This window comes from Melitaea cinxia, chromosome 18 (genome assembly GCF_905220565.1).
Source record: "Melitaea cinxia chromosome 18, ilMelCinx1.1, whole genome shotgun sequence".
NCBI classification, from domain to species: domain Eukaryota; kingdom Metazoa; phylum Arthropoda; class Insecta; order Lepidoptera; family Nymphalidae; genus Melitaea; species Melitaea cinxia.
This window is the reverse complement of record NC_059411.1, coordinates 9,799,380-9,821,169: the sequence shown is the minus strand read 5'-3', so window position 1 is coordinate 9,821,169 and position 21,790 is coordinate 9,799,380. Positions and strand designations below refer to the sequence as shown.

The window sequence follows — 21,790 nt, the reverse complement described above, 5'->3', positions numbered from 1 at the left end:
AAATGCCGAAACTTTTTAAATCAGTTTATTAGGTATCGAATTGTCGATATATCAATATAAACATATTGTCAACATTTACCATATTATTAAAAATATATTGTGTATTTGCAAAACCATAGTTTTTTGTGTTAAAAGTAGAAAGTAAAAATTAAACAAAAAAAAATTAAGGTAATTTATCTTGAGATGTGTGTGAAACAAGACATTCTTCACTGTTAAAAAGCGCATCTACCTACTTTCGACACTACAAGTCACTGCATTATATTTTAAAGCTTTTAATTTCAGATAGTATAGATTTTTAATAGAAGGAACTATTTATATTTCTTCAGTAAATTTTTCTAGATTTCATCTTTTAGATTTGATTTGGCATCGCTTGATCAAAAAAAAAAAAAATACTTAGGAAAGTCAGGCCAAATAACACCAAGTTACGATTTGCAAAACTCGTATTATTTTTTAAAAGATGTATGTGCTTAATTCTGGGCTTTTCTAGGGCTTTTAAGATAACAATAATAATTGTGTTTGCAGGCAAACGAAGAAAAACCCACTTCAATTATATCGACAAGTAATACAACGTAGGTAGACGAAAAAATAGTCAAGTAAATACGCATTGTCAAAGATTACTCCAAAAGTTGTAATCAGATCTCGATGAAATTTAAATATGACCACATGATAAACATCGGCTTTCGATTAAATTAAAAATCATCAAAATTGGTACACCAGTATAAAAGTTATGCGGATTTTCGAGAGTTTCCCTCGATTTCTCTGGGATCCCATAATCAGATCCTGGTTTCCTTATCATGATTCCAAACTAGGGATATCTCCTTTCCAACAATAAAAGATTTATCGAAATCGGTCCATAAACGACGGAGTTATCCCCGAACATACATATATATGTTGCAGTCAGAACTCTTAACCAGTCAAAAGTACTATTGACTAGCGAAATTAGTCAAAAGTACTTTTGACTGGACAAGTTGGTCAAAAGTGGTTTTGACTGAAAATTATTGGTTATTAGTACTTTTGACTGCAAATTCGCGGTTAAAAATACTTTTGACTGACGCTCTCCGTCAAAAGTAGTTTTAACTGCAAGAAAGCGTCAGTCAAAAGCACTATTAACTCGTTAGATGTGAATATATTTAGTCAAATGATCCTGATAAACCATAATAAATTTATGCGCGCGATCTTCTTGCGACTGCACGTCAATCAGATCGACTTGGCAGCGGCTGTTCATTTCAGTGTGCAGGATCGGTTTCTAAACCTGACCCATCCTTTTCTTGCTTTACTTCCTTTGGCATACTTCGCACATTGATAAATATATATTAATCATTTCTTTTGTAACATTAGCGTATTTTTTTGCCGTTTCATTCTTAAGTCTATCGCGACCACCATGCCCTATAAAAACATGAGCAGCATCAATAATGTCGTAGATTTCCTCAGCCGGCAAAAATATTTGACAGGTTCTGTGTCTGTAACTAATTTTTTTATACCACAAACTTCAATGTGTTAAAGCGTTGTAGTCTACTGTACTGTAATGGTGTTTCCTTTTCATTAAATTTCGCGTCTTCCACATCCATTGCAAACTTTTCAAATTTTTCTTTTGTCATCACATTGAAATGACTATCTTTCATATCTTCCATCGCTAAAATTCTTTGCAAAAAGCCTTCTTTCTTTTCGTAGTCACTCATTTTTGTTCTAATATCAGCACGTTCTCCACTAATAATGAGTAATATAAAAGTTTATATTACCGTTTGTCGTTATTTTTATCGACCACCTTAATTTTTTAAGAGTTTTGACTGATACAACCAGTCAAAACCACTTTTGACGGAATCATTTAGTCAAAAGTACTTTTAACCAGCTCCATTGGGCAAAAGTACTTTTAACTGTTATTTTAGTCAAAAGTATTATTGACTAAAGCAAACGGTCAAAAGTACTTCTGACTGATTTTGCTAGTCAATAGTGCTTTTGACTGGTTAAGAGTTTTGACTGCAACATATATATATATATATATATATATATATATATATATATATATATATATATATATATATATATATATACGGTCGAATTGAGTAACCTTCTCCTTTTGTTGAAGTCGGTTAGAAATATAAATTTAATGCCTCATATATACAAAATTAGATTTAGATTAAAGTAACACGTTTAAGGAACATTTATAAAAAAAGGACAAAGACGTTATATACGAGTACATCAAACGTATTAAAATTTACAAGATATAATGTTGGAAATATAATATTCAATAGGAAGTAGCTAAGCTTCAGCTGATACAGAACCAAGATCAATGCAGAGCTGATTTTCAGCCCTTATCATATTATTACTTAGTTTTTGCCCGATGAACTAAAAAGCTTTAATATGTATGACATAGATACAGATAAAACGAATTGATCAATTAAATGTTTATTACACAATACACATCATACAATATTGTGCTCACTCACTTCAGCCTAATACAGTGTGTTGGACATAGACCCCCACAAGTTTGCGCCAAAAAATGGCTTGACCTCGTGTGTTTTGCCCATAGTCATCACGCTGAGCAGGCGGGTTGGTGACCACAGGGCTGGCTTTGTCGCACCAAAGACGCTGCTGCCCGTCTTCGGCCTGTGTTTTTCAAAGCCAGCTGTTGGATAGTTAAACAATAATTAATAATTAATTGAAATTATTTTAATATGAAGTCAATAATTAATTAGAATGAGCAAACAAAGATTCTCTACAAACACGGGGATGGGTTGAGGTTTTTTAAATCTTGAATATAGTCCGTCGTCCTCGTGAAGGTATATACGCCTGCATATTTATCCTGAAAGCATTTTTGGACAACTATGTAAACAGACAAAATTGGAAATATAAAAACAGTTAAGTCCCTCGCCTATCGAGTGATAATCACGCTGATTAGATTATATACGTTGCCCTGTTTTATATACAATGGACTTCGAGTGCTCTATGTACAGAATGATAACGAACAAGGACTTTAAAATTCCGACTGTACCTCCAATAACATTGCCGTATATTTATTTGCCTTACTAGTTTTATCTGTTCTCCGTCCATAGATCTAAATCAATACGCCTGAAAAACATGTTTCCTATTTCGTTGTAGCGTTTGTAAACTTCGAACGTAAATCGCAGTCGATATCTATCATCGTAGTTCTCCAGTTAACAGTATTTACAATATCATTACTTATTCTAAGCGATTTGTTTTTTTTTTTATGATGTGACATATAATATACCACAATTTATATCAGAAAGTATTTACCTCTGTAGCTGTATGCCTCGTCATTTTAGCGCTCATATTGTATTTTTATTTAATGATATTTCGAGTATTAAATTTTGTATACGGGCGTATTGTTCGTGTAAAAAGTTTCCAAGTTTGTATTGTTAATGTCTCGCCTTGACGATGCTATAAAGGCTTCATTTTTAATTTTTATAAGCTGTCACATAAAAAGCGCGATGAAGATTAATTTGGTTTTATATTTCGATTTCGACACCGTCGACGTAACTTCTTCGCATATTTACAATAACAGTTTGTTTAATTAATAGTTTCGTTGCTAGACTAATGTTGTTCTTCTGGGTCTTTTGGCAAACTGACGCTTGTTGTACTTGGTATTATATCAGTGTTATTATATTGTTATACGCAAACTTGGAAGACAAAGACGCATTTTACATTTTATAATATGTATGTAATTTTAGTTTGAAGATTAACACAGGCATTAAGCTTGTATTAAATATGCGATTGCATACAATATTATTAATGATTTTCTAATATTAGGTAGTTGTGAAATATTTAGCGATAAATATAAGTGTTTGTGGATGTTTTCGTGGAAAGGCGATAAGTCACTGGTTAGACTTTGCTATCAGCGGAAGATAAGAATACGTGTATCCAGTCCCGCTTTACCCCAGACTTATCCTTGCTCTGAGCTTATGATAGTATTAATAAAAAAAAATATGTGGTGTTATGGGACACCAAGTAGGAACGAAGTTCCTTCGGATAGTATAGAAGCAACACAATTTGAAAAAAAATGTTGAATTATATATATATATTGTCGTTTTTGATTTTTTTTTTTAATTTTGTTGATTGCTTTTTAATTAAGTACATAAAAGTAGTTAGGAATTTTAGAAAATAACAAATATCGTAAAATAAAATAAATCAAAAAAAATAATAATATTAATTCAAACTATTAAGTGAAATAAAAAAACATATGTCATTATTTATTTTTGTCGACAGTATAAAATTACATAAATAATTTAAAAAAGTTTACTAGTAATATTTTAGTTTTACAAACGTCATATTATACAGTCGTGTTACTGATATTACGTCACTTCCGTTATATATTTTTCTTACGGTTTTAGTATCACATTTTTTTTCAGTTCGGTCGCCCAGCCAAATGTCAAGCCTACCGTAAGGAACTTCGTTCCAATATTTTGTTGCACTTATTTATTTGAATAAGTCACATACAAAAACTAATGTATAAAAGAAAAATCTAAAAATTGTAAAAATGTTTACATAAATTCACATGGATTTCAAAATATAAAATTATAAATGATATATTTTAGTGTAGTCTGTCTTGTGTGTAAAATATTGAAAAAAAAAATAAGACAAATCTGATTACCAAAAACGGATGCGTGTAATCTAATTTATATATGATATTATGTACCTACGAATATATGCGTAAACGATATTTTATTATACTTTTAATTAATTAAACCTTTTAAATTTCGTCGAGCTATTCCAATTTTTTGTTTTACTTTATTAGGTACTTGTTTCTTTAATTAGAATTAGCAGCAAAAGTATTACCAAGCTAACAAAAAAACGTTTATTTCAATTTTATACACCTAACTGTTGCAAAAAATTCCAATCGAATAACTGGTTAATTTCTGTTTACTGAAGTAAAGGAAAACTTGTATCCTTGATTGCAACCTAATTTGCCTAGAGTGACGTCAACGTTTTGGTCGTCAACTTATCTCGGATGGTACTCGGCGGTGCCAGGGTCGCTCTGGCTGTCTTTCCGCTGCTCTGATAACAAGAAACGCTTTCCTCTGCGCCCGCGCCTCTCCCCACCTATGCTTACATGTTGATTATAAATTATATCTATATAATATATTAAAGGACTTTGTCCTTGTTATAAATTTACGCCGTTGCTTTTAGTGTCAATTTCTTAGACAAAGAAGTAATAAAATTATATTTGCTACTTACGACTGATATTGTGATTTTGCATTAAAATATTGCTGGCAATAAAACTTCTCCTAGTGTCCGTAAAGGAAGGTTGTGGCGTTCTTCAAAAGATATTAGCATAAGTGCCGCCAAACACAGCGGCCGTTGAGACAATGGCTTTGTCTGTCTAAGCGTCTGCTCGTCGCCCGTAGGCAACCGTTGTGCATTCTTTTTATATATTGTTACGTTCAAGTTGCCGCGTAATTTGAAATAGTCAACATCAAAAGGTGCACGGTCATATTTGATTATTGTGATTCTGTAAACGCGCGCTATGTCGTTAAACTCTCTTGAATGGCGTAAACGTTATTCTCGGCGCTAACTTGTCGGTTATTGTCTTACCTGCCGTCGAAAATTGCTGTCTGACTTTTTTTGTTGTCTCTTTATTTCCTTATTGGAATGACGTGTTGTTGTATATATTTTTTGCATATTTGTATATCATAAGTTTTACTAAGGATATAAGTAATTTGTTTACAAAAATAAGTAGAGAAGCGTACGAACAAAATGTAACAATGTGTTTGAATACCTAATATTACTTAATATATTTTTAGTACTAAATATCTTCATATAAGGTTAACAATAATATCGCGAAAGCGATTATATCCGTGATGTCAGATTATTTATATCAGAAAGTGTTCAATATATCAATTGGTAGGAATCGCTCCCACTCGTGTATGTGGGCGACGCAATTAAAAAATTAAACAAAACAAGTAACATGTGCGTGGGCAAGAGTCGTTGTACCTAAGCCGAGTGTAATCTGCTTTGCTAACAGCTACGCTCGATTCAACTGAAATATTTATTTACCACCCGGAACGGCGAAAATGTTGGAAGTGTCATGTCATATGTACAGAACAATATTTTTAGTACCTACATATTTTTGTTATATGCGCACGGTTAACTAAATAAAATTGATATAAAAAAAAAAAACATTGTATACTGTGTTCCTGAAATTTTATTTGTACCCAAATATTTTGACATATCGACACTTTAGCTCAAACTAATTATTTAACTAATATATAATCTTGACTTAAAATTGCATTCAATATTATTTAATCAAAAAATAAGAAATAAAAAAATCATTAAATCACGTTTCCTCAACAAAGAAAAACAAAACGTGTGACTTAACTTTAGGTTAATAAATCATTTAAAATTGCGACACAACTTTGACTCGATCAATTCGAGATAATGCACATAATATGTTGGTCGCGTGTAATCGAGCCATGTGAGGAAGCATTAACATTATTAACGCTACAATATAATTTGCATAGCCATTTAACGCGTTAGGACTATATCCTTTGTTCTGCCGCGTGCGTGCAGCTGTTACTTTGGTTATCGTCGACAAACAATAAATACCGATTAAAAATACTACCCAGTAACAGATAACCTGTTAAGACCTGTATAAATCATAATATGCGGTGTTATATTTCGCAAACGATTATCGCACTGTTGTTCGTCAACTTGTTATATTTACTAAAAATAAAGAATTGAGTCATTCTTACATTAAGCTATCAAGAAAACCGCAAAATAACAAACCTACTACACTTGATAGCCATTTAAGTTCGCGCTTTGTAACGAGTTCAAAGGCAAAAACATGTTTTGTTACTTGGTTCGTACACAAAAAAGCGTAGGATTGTTTTTTAAGAAGTCTGCGGCTTTGGCGAGCGGCGCCGCGCGGAATGCCAATCATTTCCGGACGATATCCGGCCCAGCGGCCGGCGCCGCTCATCGCCGATTACGCACGATAAGCTTATCTCAATTCGCGTGTGAAATATGATGAAAATCTGTTTAATTAACACAGTTAACTTATACATATAACATATACCGACTGAATATTACAAGTTCTCAGATACCTCTTTTTCCGGTTTTACACGTTTTAATGAGACTTCCTCGTCCTTAGCCTTCAATTTACCTAATGTGCAACTATTGTTACTTTTTTTAATGTAAATTATTATAACGAAGGAAAAAAAATTAATGTGTAAATATTCAGATTTTCTCGGTGAAATTTTATGTCGCGTGCTGATTCATAGTTCGCATGAATCATTCAACGTAGTCGAGTTTTTGAATCGAGTCGACAAATGAAATACGCAAGTCGTAGTGACCCGCGATAGAGAGCGACTGACGATGACTCACGCGGGTTTTCCGAGAAATACAGAATGGAGCAGTTTTCATGAAAACGAAGGTCGATTCGTTTGCACAGAACCATTCACCGCTTCGTATATTCGATTACTTTTTAAAGTTTTTACCCCGCAATATATTTTACTTCGTAGTATTCGTGACCTTTCGACGGTGGAAAACAAGGTTTTTAACCCCTTTAAATGGCAGAGAATACACGAAGGGTGCAGATTTTTCCATCGGACCGTTTTAATTTCGTTTTCTGTCAATCGGGACTGTACATTGCGTAGCGATTGAGGTCTTTACTTAATATAGTTAAGGTGGTGCGGCAATGGTTACCGACTACGCGTTTTCCTCATCATAAAGGTGAAGGGAAGGGCTGCTGGCGCGGTGCCAGGCGTCGATTTATTTTATTATTCGTTCAGTGGCGGTCAATGTCGCGACAATCGACGGCGCCGTACAATGCTTGCATGTGTTGTTTGTTTAATACTTACCCTGTACATTTTAATGTTAAATTAGAACTTATACGGCGGTAGCAATTGCTAATGCATACATAACTCCTTTGTTTATTTTGATATTTTATAATTGTAACATTTTAATTTCATTAATACGCACTAGTTATAACTACGAAGTTTTAACTGATGTTTAGCCTGATCTTAAACTTCGGCCAGTGCATTTGTATTTTATAATTCTATTGAATTGCGGTTTGCACTATTTCGATAACGCAACACATAAGTATTAGCTTTGACCAATGGCCAACACGTGTTTGTAATTTACCAATTATGTTCACGCCAATAATACTTACTCACTTAGTGAATATTTTGTAATAGATGCTCTACCTACTCGAGATAACCACTAACAGATAGAGCAATCGTTCAGTTTATCCTATAACTTACAAATACCACAACATATTGATTAGATAATGGTTAACAGCACTACTCGAGTGTAAACTTTGAAAGAGTAAAACAAGTAAACAAATGGAATATAAAACAAATCTTTGTTTAGAATCAGTTCAAGGAATTTCCTAAGCCGACAACTCGAGCAACGCTATTAGTCCGAGCAATTAGCGTTCCGTTAATGAGCTTCCAAACAACCGTCGAGATATAAAATCTTTAGTTTTGAAGTACGACTACACACTACCACTACTTCTTTCATTTGACGTCCTAATAGCTTGGGAGTGCTTACGGAATTTTAAGATTGTGTTTAACATATCCGAGGTATGTCATATAGAGGTCAGTACAATACGGGCGATTTAAGTAAACATCGTTTAGAAGTAGTTATTATTCAGTTCCATTTGGAGTGATACTTTACATAGTTAATTGCTTTAAAGCGGTTCAACGATTTCAATGACGATTGTTTTTCGTTTTCTGTGTTATTTGTTAGCTAATCGATACTCAGTCCGAGACAAAAATCTGTTAAATAATGTTAATTTATCATCTTTTACACAATGACTTACCATAAAAAGCTCTAAGAGCTGATTCTATTTCTGTGAATATATAAATAGAATACGACGTAGGTAATTAAAGAAGTCATTTGTGATGAAAATATTACTATGCCTATTTTTTATAGAACACCACGCGTAAATCTAATCAGCACTAGAAGAGCTATTGAAGTACGTGGATGGTACAACATTGGTACAATTAGTTGATCGTAATTATCTATTCTTGTTTGATAACGAATATTTCATATGCTACATTAAGAAGTAAACAATAGAATGTGACTAAACGTCTTGTGCGGGCGTGGTTCACCTGTCGCATTACTACGTGCTCGTAGTACGCACTACAACGTGCTCAGGCGTTCAGGACAAAATGAGTTAGGACATATCGATAAACGGAGCGTACAGTAACATCTGGTATTCACGTCAATGTGTTGCGGATTTAGATTTATTGTTCGATAATTTTCACGATAGTATTGTCATTTTTATATCAGCTGATTATTTTTAGCGAAATACATTGTATCGATGATCGAACAGTTCGTTAGCCTGTGCCGGGTATAAATTATGTACCTAAATAAAACGTTACACGAAATGAAATATATATATATATATATATATATATATATTATAGTAAAATATGTAAATATTTAACACTTTTAGAATATTATTATATTTCAAAAGTATCAACTATCGAGTCTTCCGTAAATCCCCGTCGCGATACAAAGGTTAAATATAACATTATATGTTTTGATTTCAACTACATGTAGTATTTATAAATGTACCTATATGTTATGCGAAGAGGAAGGTTGTTGTTCGTCTTAATTTTAAATTAATATTACGTAAATAAAATAATCCGTTTATGAATACGAGGCGATATCTACTAGAACGTTCTAAGTCATAAACAATGGTTATTATGTTGTTTGCATTTCAAAAAAAAAAAAAAATAGAGTATAATGAAAAATATTTTTCATTAATAATTATTATTGTTAGTAGTCGAAACTGCAATTTCAAAAGCTATTAATGATATCATAATTAGATTAATTAGTTAAAAAAAACAACATAATAACTGAATATGTATACAGACTAAATATCTTCTAAAAGGTGTTTGACCTCATAATAATTTAGCGATATTGTACTGATTATTTTGCTCGCATCATCCATGGTGAAGGGTGAAGGGTATCGCTGCTATAATTAGCGCGACGAAAATAGCTACAAAGAAAGTAGCTACACGATAATTCGCTTGTAGCCTTCACTTGTTGCATTACGAGTACTTAGAAATTATTAAAATTTCCTGCTTTTGTTTGTAGCTATTTTGTTTTGTATAGATTTATTGAAGATTTTTATTTTATTTTTGTATGATAGAAAAATTCCTATCACAGGGCAGACGCTACGTCTTTGTAATAATAAATAGTGGCACCTTTTTTAGTATACCATGATTTTACTTCAAGTCTTCTTACCATGTGTTTTCTGTAGTACAAAGCCCAATGAAGGTTAATATATATTATGTTAGTGTATACAGAATATAGATATGGAATTCGTAGATAACTCGCTTGGTAATGGACGTAGGCGAGCACACGTGCGGATAACGGGCTTGCTATATCGTCGATACGCCTTTACATAGGCAATACTTGCTTAAAGTATATATGTCATTGATTTTAACACAATAGGACACTGGTGGGGAGGTGTCCAAACTTTTGTGACATCACATTTCAACATACCTATCTATACCTTATTGTGGGTATTATTAACAGATAATAAATGGAAATAAAAATATTGTCGAAAACGATATGAAAAATTGCAAAATATGTGACGGTACACTACGTAACGGGAGTCTCATAATATGACAAGCTGTGATAAGGACGGGGGAGGGGTCAAAAAATCGTGAAATTCGTTGACGTATTTTTTGTGGTGTCAAGGAAAAAGAAAAGTACAATTATTTAAAAAATGAGATTTTTGCACCTGTTGGTTCAAAATATTAATGTCTCATGGCATAAACCAGAGTAGAATTTTTTTCATGTTCCTTAGAAGGACCGGACCGGGCATGCCCGATCTGGACCGGATAAGGTATGTAACGCAGAAGATTTGTCTGGACCTGATCAGGATGAAATGAGATTTCCTGATCGGGTCCAGATCAATCGTCTGCGTTACATACCTTGCCTGGTCCAGGTCGGGTTTAGAGAGTCACTAATACATTGAACATTAAATAAATTACAAGTTTCTAACAAATCACATGACTTGGTTTCTTATTAGTTGAACATTGTGAAAAGTTCAAATATATAGGAAAATACTTCTCCTTTTTCTTTAACACCACAGAATTATGGATGGCCACTTACCAATTTTTATATAAACCTTTAAGATTTAATTAACCGACTTCAAAAAAGGAGGAGCTTACTTAATTCGTTATTAATTGATAATTCTTTTTTTGTTTTTCCAAGTATGGTACCATGATAAAGAAACCAGGATCGGATGATGGAATCCTAGAGAAATCGAGGGAAACCCTCGAAAATCGTAGTGACGACTACTGCGTTTGTTAATTTTTTTCGTCTACTTACGTTGTATTACTTGTCGATGTAATTGAAGTCGGTTTTCTTCGTTTGCGAGCAAACACGATTATGTTATTTGTCTATAATTTTTGTACCATGATATTATAATTATTTAAAAAAAAAGTTTTTCCTTTATTATTTAGTACTACATTCAGTATCGATATAATATATATTTTATATCGATACATACATACAGTACATTTTAATTATTTTTTACCGTGCTTAAAAAATATACCCGAAAAATATATATATAGCTTAGAAGCTTTAAAAATATTTACAGTGATTATGATAAAAAAAGTGGTTACCATTCCACCCACTATCACTAACACCTACCACCACTACTTGATAAAACCACTATGAAAGTGTCATGACATAAATCCCAACTATTGTACAACTGTCACATATTACATAATTTTTTATAAAGTAACATAAATAGTTACATTCGCTATGCTTATTATATAAAAATCTTGATTATCCACGCTTCATAAATTGTTCCTCATATACAGTAGCATTAAAATAATAAGTTAATTTCATACTGTTATCGGTAATGTAGAAACATCGCCTACCTCACTACCGTACTACGTCACAACTAGATATAGTGGTGATCTCATGACTACGCGATAATGGTATTACTTCTTTATGAACTCTACCACTATCTGTCCCAAGAAAATCTGACGCGTTGCTGCGTTGCAAAATCGACGATCAATAATAATAATGATCCATTTTTGTCGTGGAGCGATGTTTTTTTGGAAAAAAACTGACTCTTCGTTATGATTTTTTTGAGAATTGTATGCGTTCTTTTGTCTTTAAGAGATTTAAAAACGCCATTTTAAATTTTTTCTCTAAAACCATAATATAATTTGGAACGTATCCAATTTACTGATAATAATCGTTCAAGATGATGCACAGGTATGCAAGATTTTTTTTAAAGTGAATGATAGGTAAGCACCGTGACCAATTAGCGTTCGGTCTGTGTTCGTGCATTTGAGACGAATTTCATTTAGGCAATTGCGGTAATTGAGCGGAGTGTGCTCCTTCCGTACCGTTCGACCGCTTTATCCTGCTAGCTCCGAAGATTGCCACAATTACGAGTGATATACACAACTTTACTTTAACTAACCCTTTGTTATTACGACTTGGTACATATTCATATTGTATTTTGGAAAAAAATAACTTTAAGTTTTTTACTTAAAAGTACATTATTATATAAACTTGTTTGAATAGCTCTATTAAATTAACTATTTTAATACATAATACTTGGCACCATATAAGGTTCTATTCGCCGAAACATTTCGCCTACGGGCGCGTAGCGCGTCCTTGGTGCAAGGTCCTGCCAGCTTGCCAAGCCTTCCGCCCACTTGCAATTATTGCAAATTATGACCAAGAGAACGAAATTTAAAGATACATGGATTTTATTGTAAATTTTGCGAAGATCCGATGTCTGAAAAACAAATATAATTTACACATACATTTTGTTCTCTTTTTGTTTCTGTGTTCTTCTTTTGTTGTTAATGTGTTCTTCACATGGCGCTTTGTTTTCGGTCGTAAGCGCCTATTACCTCAGATAACTAACCGCCGCTGCGATGCGAAATGATGCGAAATATTTCCGGAGTTAAAGGAGTGTTCTATAAATACGTTATTTCGATGTCGCTCGTGGGCGAACATTTCGGGCGAGCAAGGGCGGGCGGCGGGCGCGGCGCGGCAGTAGCGCGCGATCCGCCGCGGCCGGCCGCCGTACGCCGTACGCCGAACGCGCGCGCAACGAACGAACGACCCGCACTCCCGCGCACACGATTATCAAATCGAATTGTCACAATCGACGATACCGACCCGCCCCATAACTCTTAACCGAACCTTTGGAACTTCTTTACCGTCCGACGACTATCGAGTGCACCGACTACAATATTAATCCCAATTAATATTTCTTTGCGAGGGCGGATTATAACGAATAAATCGACTAACTAACTCGAACCGCACGAAGGTGTCGCGTCGCAAAAAGCGCAACACAATAGAGTAAGCGTCTAATTTTAAACGTGGTTGTGTTAACACCGCCGAGATGCAGAACATAGATCCGCTGGAGTTCGCTAACATGCTGGCCACCGAGCTGTGGTGCCAACAGGTACAATCCTATTTGATGATTTGATGACTATGTTTATTTCCATCGTACATCCCTTGACCGATATCGATGTGATGATTTCCTAAAAGTCTCAACATTTTCTAAGACGTACTCCAAAACAACATTGTGCCAAAAGCCATGCCGTCTGGCACGTGAAAATCGGCTTCGTTCTCGCTATTTAAAGTAGGATGCAATGAATCAGACGAGATTTTACCTATGATATTATTGTTTATAATTTGCGACTTGATGCGAGAAGGAAAAACGGCAAGACCAGTAAAACTAAATATGTCTACAATTGGTACTCTTACTCCACAATGTAGCAAATGTAATAATAGTTTACTATTCAGTTATTTGTTATCTTAGACTTTTTTCAACTAGTATTTTTTAAATAATTATTTTCTAGGAGAATGGGATGAAATAATTCTAGTTTATTTTTATGCATAACTACTACACACACTTTTGTGCTGCACGATTTGTTTATTTTCATGTGACACTACGAAGGGAGATAGATGGATGCTATAATTTTCAAAATTTGCTATAATAACATAAAATAAACGTGATTAGTGACGATTTAATTTAAATTAACTAAGTAATATTAAGTTTTCCAATTTTCGGTAATGATATTTTCACTCACTCACTTCAGCCTATCGCAGTCCACTGCTGGACATAGGCCTCCACAAGTTCGTACCAAAAATGGCGTCAACTCATGTGTGTTGCTCATAGTCACCACGCTGGGCAGGCAGGTTGGTGACCGCAGGGTTGGCTTTGTCGCACCGAAGACGCTGCTGCCCGTGTTCGGCCTGTGTATTACAAAGCCAGCAAGCAGTTGGATGGTTATTCCGCCATTGGTCGGCTTACTAAGTTCCAAAATGGTAGTAGAACTGTTAGTAGTAGTTATCCCTTAGTCGCCTTTTACGACACCCACGGGAAGATAGGGGGTGGCTATATTCTTTACTGTCGTAACCACACAGCTGATATTTATTTGAATTGAATGATATTTTATTTTATGTAAATCTTATGTAATATTTACGTTATTTACATGTTATTAAATATATTTTGTCCGGTACATTGTTTTATCTTTTATTGTTATTGTTTCGTTTATGCATGCACAAATGTTTTGCTGATAAAAGCGATCGGAATGTGGAAGCGACGCTGATTTTCAATATAATGACTACAGATATTGCATAACTATTTGCAATCTGAAATTATATATATATATATATATATATATATATATATATATATATATATATATATATATATACATCCTGCTAATAATTAGGCGTCCCACATGGGCCGAAATGCATCTAAACTGGCGTCCACCTCCTTTAGACGTCCGCATATCGGACGCCACTTTTTTAATCGATGTCCCATTAGTCCTTTTGGCTCTAGCTACCTGTACAACAAAAATCGCCGGAAGCCAAAAAATCGTTGAAACATTTGCATTTGTATAATAACTAAAATTTCCGAAATTCCGCACCAACGGTGCAGCGCTAGTCTAGCGCGTATATCGACAGAGCGTATACTCTGCTAAAACTCTTCCGATACAACCGATTATTTGACGTCCTATTGCGACGTTGCCAAACTGACTGTATTTGAAGGTTTTGAAATATTCAATTAAGTCAAAACAAATCATTTAAAAATAGTTGCTACGCACGTGTCGCTGCTTATTTGACGCTCGGTTGCAAAATACTGCTTAAGTTGTAAAATAAAATAAAAGTACACTTAAAAGGAAAAAGTGAGGCTTTAACGAATTTACGAATTGAATTTACATATTAAACGGAAAAGTGGACACTATTTTGTCATAAAAATAAAAATATTTCTATAAGTTAACTAGCTGACCCGGCAAACGTTGTCTTGCCGCTAAACGCTATTTTAAAATAGGGGTTGGTGGTAGAAGGGTGAAAACATAGGGTTGTATGTATTTTTCAACGCCAAATCATAATAAAATAAAAAATAAAATAATTTATCTAAAAATTAAAAATTAAATTTAGGGGTGGACTACCCTTAATATTTAGGGGGATGAAAAATAGATGTTGTTCGATTCTCATACCTACCCAATATGCACAAAAAATTTCATGAGAATCGGTCAAGCCGTTTCGGAGGAGTTTAACTACAAACACCGCGACACGAGAATTTTATATATTAGATATACATTATCTATACTTTTTTGCATGAATATGGAAGCCAGGCTGGGTAGCAGTCTTTGAATCTGAAAAAACAAAGGTTCTGTTACATTTAATACATTTTTGCAATGATTTTTTATTTGGTTACTGAGCGCCCCTACTGAAAATTTGTGTTTTTTGTTTAGTGACGGTTTGGTCATGGACGTCGAATATGTAGTGGTTCGAATAGTAGGTATACAGATTTACGACGTCCGTATATAAGGTAAGGGCTACGCAATACGTAACACATATACGGACGTTAGTTTGACGCATACTGTTATTAAGGATACGAAGTTTTTTTGCAGCTGTTCTGGCTTTTGACCCAATCCAGGCTACACGCAATGCCGTCAAAAAACTTTGGGACACTTTTAGACAATGAAAGTTTTAGAATTGCTCTCGGTCTCCGGTTGGGAGCTCCACTGTGCTTTGAACACAGATCTCCGTGCGGAAAAGAGGTCGATTCTTTCGGACTACACGGCCTTTCCTGTAACAAGAGTTCAGGTAGGTTTTCCCGCCACGGTTCCCTAAACGATACCATAAAAAAGCTCTTGCCACCATCGACGTTCCTGCTCTTATCGAGCCTACTGGAATTAGTCGCAATGATGGCAAGAGACCTGATGGATTGACGTTGGTTCCCTGGGTAAGGGGACGGGCGCTTTTGTGGGACGCAACCTGCGTTGACACACTTGCTCCTTCTCATGTCAGGGAAACAGCCTTAAAAGCGGGAGCCACAGCGGAAAAAGCTGAAACGACTAAACGGCACAAGTATTCGTTATTAATTTCAAATTACATCTTTATGCCATTTGCAGTCGAAACACTTGGACCTTGGAGTAGCCGTGCTAAAGTTTTTTTTAAATGAGATAACTCTTCGCCTTATTGCCTCCACTGTTGACAAGAGGGCTGGTGCATTTTTTTGCCCAGAGAATCGGCATAGCGATTCAACGAGAAAATGCTGTCAGCATTCTTGACACGATTCCACGCGGACATGATTTATACCAAAACTATCTGTAAATATTTAGTTCTTAAGTTGTGAATTGTAAATATGTATAATGTTTAATAAACTATTGTTATCCACTTAAAAAAAATTAGAAACCTACTTAAAAGATATACTTTATATTTTATAAGTAAATATTGTTTGACGATGTTTAAATTTGCCAGACGACGACTTAGGTAAATCATTCTAGTGAAATAGAGTTAAGTAGTTAGACTATTTAGTCTGTATAAAAATATTTTAGCCGTGAGACATTTTTATATTGAAAATGATAATAATATGTTGTTTGTAAAAGCAGGCAGCACAACTATTTGTGGCTATAAAACTTAATTAACCTATAAGATTCGTCAGCGAAGAAGAAAAAATAATATCCTCGTATTCTTGGATGCCCAGTTACCCATGTTCTAAAATTACTTGAAATCCGTTTAGCTGTTTTGGCGTGATGAAGACACAACGACACATACAAACATATAAAAAAAAATGTTCGATTCAGTAACCTGTATTCATAGACCGTATCACTTTTTTTAAATATCTTCAATGTACAGAAAGTATCCGTGGCAGGATAAGGGAACATTATTTATTATTATTCTTTGACGGTTCGCAGACATAACCTGCGAACCGTCAAAGAATACTTATAACAAATGGACATAACGATAAATAATTATTTATTAATTATTATTCTGATGATGTGCTACGTCGTCAATAATTAAAATGTTAAAAGCCTAAATAAAATATATGTTGCAACTCATTAAGAGAGCTATTATAAGATGAAAAATTGGAGGTGTTCCTATGACCGTTACATGTTAAAATTTCAACGAGCGTAATAGAATTATTTCTTAAGTTAACGATAGATGATCACACCTACTAGAAAACTGGCAACGTCGCATTTCAGCTTACTTCTCACTCATTTCATCATTACTTATATAGGACGCTAAATAATCGGTGCATTAAGTGAGGCTATATGGATATATGGAGGAAGCAATAACATAAGTATCATGAAAGGGGTTCATAAATGGTTGGGCACAACTGTAAGCAGAATATTCTCAAAAAATAAATTTAAAGAAATTGATATAACCCACGGAATTTAAAATGAAAAAAATAAGCAACATTCGCAGAAAAAACATATAAAATGTAAGCATAACTGAGGGACGTCGTAATAACGCAGTTTGTGCTTGACGCCAAAAATGTATCTGGATGTATATATATATATATATATATTAATAATATATATATTTACAATAATGAATATTGCATAAAATTAACTTATTTTTGTCGTAATAAATTGTTTATTATGTTTAAATTTCTTGACATCTTAACTAAAGTCTATTTTCTTTCGTTATTTCCAGTTGGCTAACCTAGAGGGCCTCCAGTCGGGGGTCCCAACCCGCACCACGGCGACCATCACGCCCACGCAGTTGCGCAACTTCGAGCAGACCTACATAGAGTTGAGCAATTGTCGCAGCGAGCAAAGCAACCACGCGGGCTTCGTACCACCGTCCGTCACGCAGAATAACAATTACGGTAAAATTAAAAAATAATGATAATAAAAATAATAAAATTAACCTCTAGTTTTTTTTAAAAGTGCCTAACCAATCTTTATTTAATTTGTTTTTCTTTATTTTTGACCCAAAAATAAACCAATGTTCTATGAGGAGTATTTGCTTTGAGGGAATGGGACACATATATTATATTTGTTATTTTATAGGCCTATGCAACTCTTTAATTATTATTGATCAGATTCACTAGGTGTTTCTTTCATAAATACTTATGCGTTTTGTATTTATTATTCTTTAACATATGTGTATAAACTTGTCTCATTTTTCAGGCATCCTGAATCCTGTGGGTTACTGTGACGCGGGCCCGACGACGCTGCATGTGTCGCCGGGCCCTCTGTCAGCTAGCGGGGACAGTAGCAGCAGTCCCGGTCTACCCGCACCCAAGAGACGAAATATGGGTGGACGGAGACCTACCAAAGCCCCTCAAGACCTCACACCGGAGGAAGAAGAAAGAAGAAAGATACGTCGAGAAAGAAACAAAATGGCTGCCGCACGTTGTCGCAAGCGGAGACTTGACCACACTAACGAACTCCAGGAAGAGACCGACAGGCTCGAAGAGAAAAAGCAAGCCCTTCAAGACGAAATCCGCAAACTCAACGCCGATAAAGACCAGTTGCAGGCGATTTTACATAACCACTTACCACTGTGCCGGCTGAACAAGAGGTCCACTAGTCCACCGGATGTGAAGCCGTTTCAAGAAAATTACGAGTATCCAGAGATGCCAGAGGATGGTGTCAGGGTAAAAGTAGAAGTCATGGACCCCGCAGTAGACCCCGTGCTTGGGTTAGATAACGATATCTTCGCCTCGCCGATGCTAGACAAAAGGTAAACACAATGACAGGGAGTTTATCAAAATTAATACGTTAGTTTGAGGCATAGATATTTCATCGTTCTTTTTCCTAAATCATAGGAAAATTATAGTTAAAAATTCGCTACTTCTTTGTTTATACTTAATATCTATGGATATTTCAAGTAGCATAGCCGATGAATAATTTACATAATGGTAAAATCTATCAATATATGGTAAATCTGTACTTAGTTATTGTTTAAGTAATCATTAAACGTAGCTGAGTGCGGCCGATAGAGTATTTAAGGAAAGTGTTAAAAAATTCGACATTAGTTTAAATAAGTATAAAAAAATTAAAATATAATTTGTAACAAATAAGGTTTTGTGACGTACATGAAGAAAAATTATATTTAATGATATTTCTAATAAACGTTTAAAAATTATTACAGAATAATGCTGTCGGCGGCAAACCCAGCGGTGGTGACAAGTGCGAACTCGCTGGACACGCCCCCCGTGCGTCCCTCGAGACCTAACTTCTTGCAGGTCCCTCTCACCGTCACTCCCGCGCAGGTAATCATCATAGTAGATCATACTTAATTTATATACATATGTACATACATACATACATTCTTTATTTAAACGGTTCAATGATATATGATATGAATAATGAAGCGTATAAGATTGCGTGCACGTGTCCATTAGTACAACTCAGGACACTGAGCTTGGAAATATTTTAAATAATGCAATGCAAAAATGTCAGTTTATTATTATATATTGCTGTTTTCGTTGCTCGCACGTTTTCAACACGCCTACAGTGCCGCGTGGCATTATGAGTCGAATGATCGTGATCATTCAATTTAGTTAAGGCGTAATCCGAATCCGAATTCATCTCAATTACCCCATAACTAAGTTTTCTGTTATCGTTACAGATCCACAACAACAAAGCGCTGGGCAACAACAACAAGATCGAAGTCGAGATCAGCACGCCCAGCAACGGCATCCCGTTCAACTTCGACAGCCTCATGGAGGGCGGCACGGGGCTCACGCCCGTGCACCCGCACCCGCTGGCGCCGCCGCCGCACCCGTGCGCGCAGCAGCAGCGCGCCGCGCCCGACCTCGCCTCGCCCGACCACGGCAGCCTCGTGAGCCTCTGAGACCAGCTGCCCGCCGCCTGCCCGCTCTTCGAGCCGCTCGACCTCGTCGACCTCGCCGACCTCGAGCCCGGGCGTCTCTAGTGCGGCCTCCGCTACCGACCCGTCGGGACGCCTCCGAGTTTCGGTATTACGAGCCGTTAATCGTTCGAGTCCAAGTTTGATGAAGCGATACGCCTCTCGCGTGCCTTGTCCGCCGAGCCGTCAGACGCGCCGGCGCACGGAACCTAGTTCGTGATGTGTAACGACTACGCTATTTATTGTTCGTACTGACTTCGTTCTTCACTCCTGTCGTGCTACCTTCGTCTCCCGGGCCCCCTCCGGCTATTTTTCTCTATTTATTTCGGGGAGCCCACGAAACGTACTTGCTCACTGTGTGCTTTGTATTTATATTCTCGAGTATGGTAGTATTTTAATATTAGAGAGTATCGGCGCAGCGACGCCGGCCTACGAAAGTCAATTGATGAGCTGTTCTCTCATTCTAAAGGAAAATATTTTTATAACTAGATTGTATTTCTGCGTAAATAATAAGTGTGATGTAAAAATAAAACAGAGTTTTATTTGAAGCATTTCAGGGATTAATTTTCGAGTTGTGCTTAATATCTAGCGAGGCTAGACCGTAGTTTTATTGTATTTTAAAGTAAAAGATCTCTTTTACGACCGCACTGCGGTGTTTTCGGCACAATTGTTACTAGTTCACGACACGTCTTGTCAAAATAAACCGTGTGCCATTCGCTATGTTTATTCCTCAAGAATACAATAATTTCGAGTACGAAATATTAGTTAACCATAGACTAACAGCAATATTACTTAATGAATAACAATTAATATATTGAATTTAAGTTAGCTCAATGTCGATGTAATGTCATACCGTTCCATTGGATTAGGTACAGGTAGTGTAAAATTATTATTAAGAAATTTTTGTGATACGTCCAGTGATTTGCTCTCCGCTTGGAGAGGATCATTTTATATTGTGTATTTATACTCACGACCTCGTTTTAAGTCAATTTTCGTCATATTGGTCCATCAATGTCGGTTCTGATTGCATTTTAGTGTAACTTATTATTTAGAGTAAAATCATTGTCACGATCATTGTCATGGCCATAACAGTAGTCATATATTTGGTTTGATGTCATCTAAATTAGTTTCAATTAGTCCTCCTTCATGTCTGCAGAGGCATGGGTCGTTTGATGTGTGTACCGACGATTTCCGCAGTAATGAAACAATACCAGCGTAAGGCAATAATTAGGCTAAGGGCACTTAACATTTAACTGTAATACGCATAACTTAGACCAAATTATTATTACATGTGCTTTATCGTAGTTTTAATTAAAATCTAAGCCAAATATTGATTTTATTTCGTTAATTTAGGTTTAGGATAAATCGCCGTTTCCGGAAAAGTATTATTGGTTAGATGTCGAGGAATGCGGAGTATTTATTTAAAATAATAATTATTGTATTTGACCATCATTTAACGCGACACTTTTATATTCCGGTTTTTTATCAACGACTTTATACTTATAGTTACATACAATGAAACGTCTTAAGCATAATATGAACATTTAGATGTAATTGTAACAGAGATGTAATTTTTTCTAGAAGATTTTTCTTAACGCAATTGTAGAATACTTTTGTATTTTTTCATGAAGTTTAGCAAAGCAATACATTTGATAAAATTATTATTATTGTTCTATTACCGTGTAGTAAAATTTAATATATATGTATA

At 35.2% G+C, this 21,790-nt stretch overlaps 1 protein-coding gene across 3 annotated transcripts in view; it reads left to right on the top strand.

Annotated features, from left to right (window-relative positions):
• Positions 1-20,614, top strand: part of LOC123662558 (transcription factor kayak) — a 42,947-nt gene extending 22,333 nt beyond the window's left edge. For 2 of the 3 annotated variants that reach the window (XM_045597400.1, XM_045597401.1), the window contains exons 2-5: positions 17,917-18,091; positions 18,396-18,951; positions 19,363-19,483; positions 19,843-20,614. In XM_045597400.1, the coding sequence (XP_045453356.1) occupies positions 17,917-18,091; positions 18,396-18,951; positions 19,363-19,483; positions 19,843-20,067 (1,077 nt within the window). In that variant the 3' untranslated portion in view covers positions 20,068-20,614. Of the gene's footprint in view, positions 1-12,976; positions 13,418-17,916; positions 18,092-18,395; positions 18,952-19,362; positions 19,484-19,842 lie in introns of those variants that run through there. The other variant, XM_045597402.1, reaches the window with a different exon arrangement.
• Positions 20,615-21,790: the final 1,176 nt, after the last annotated feature.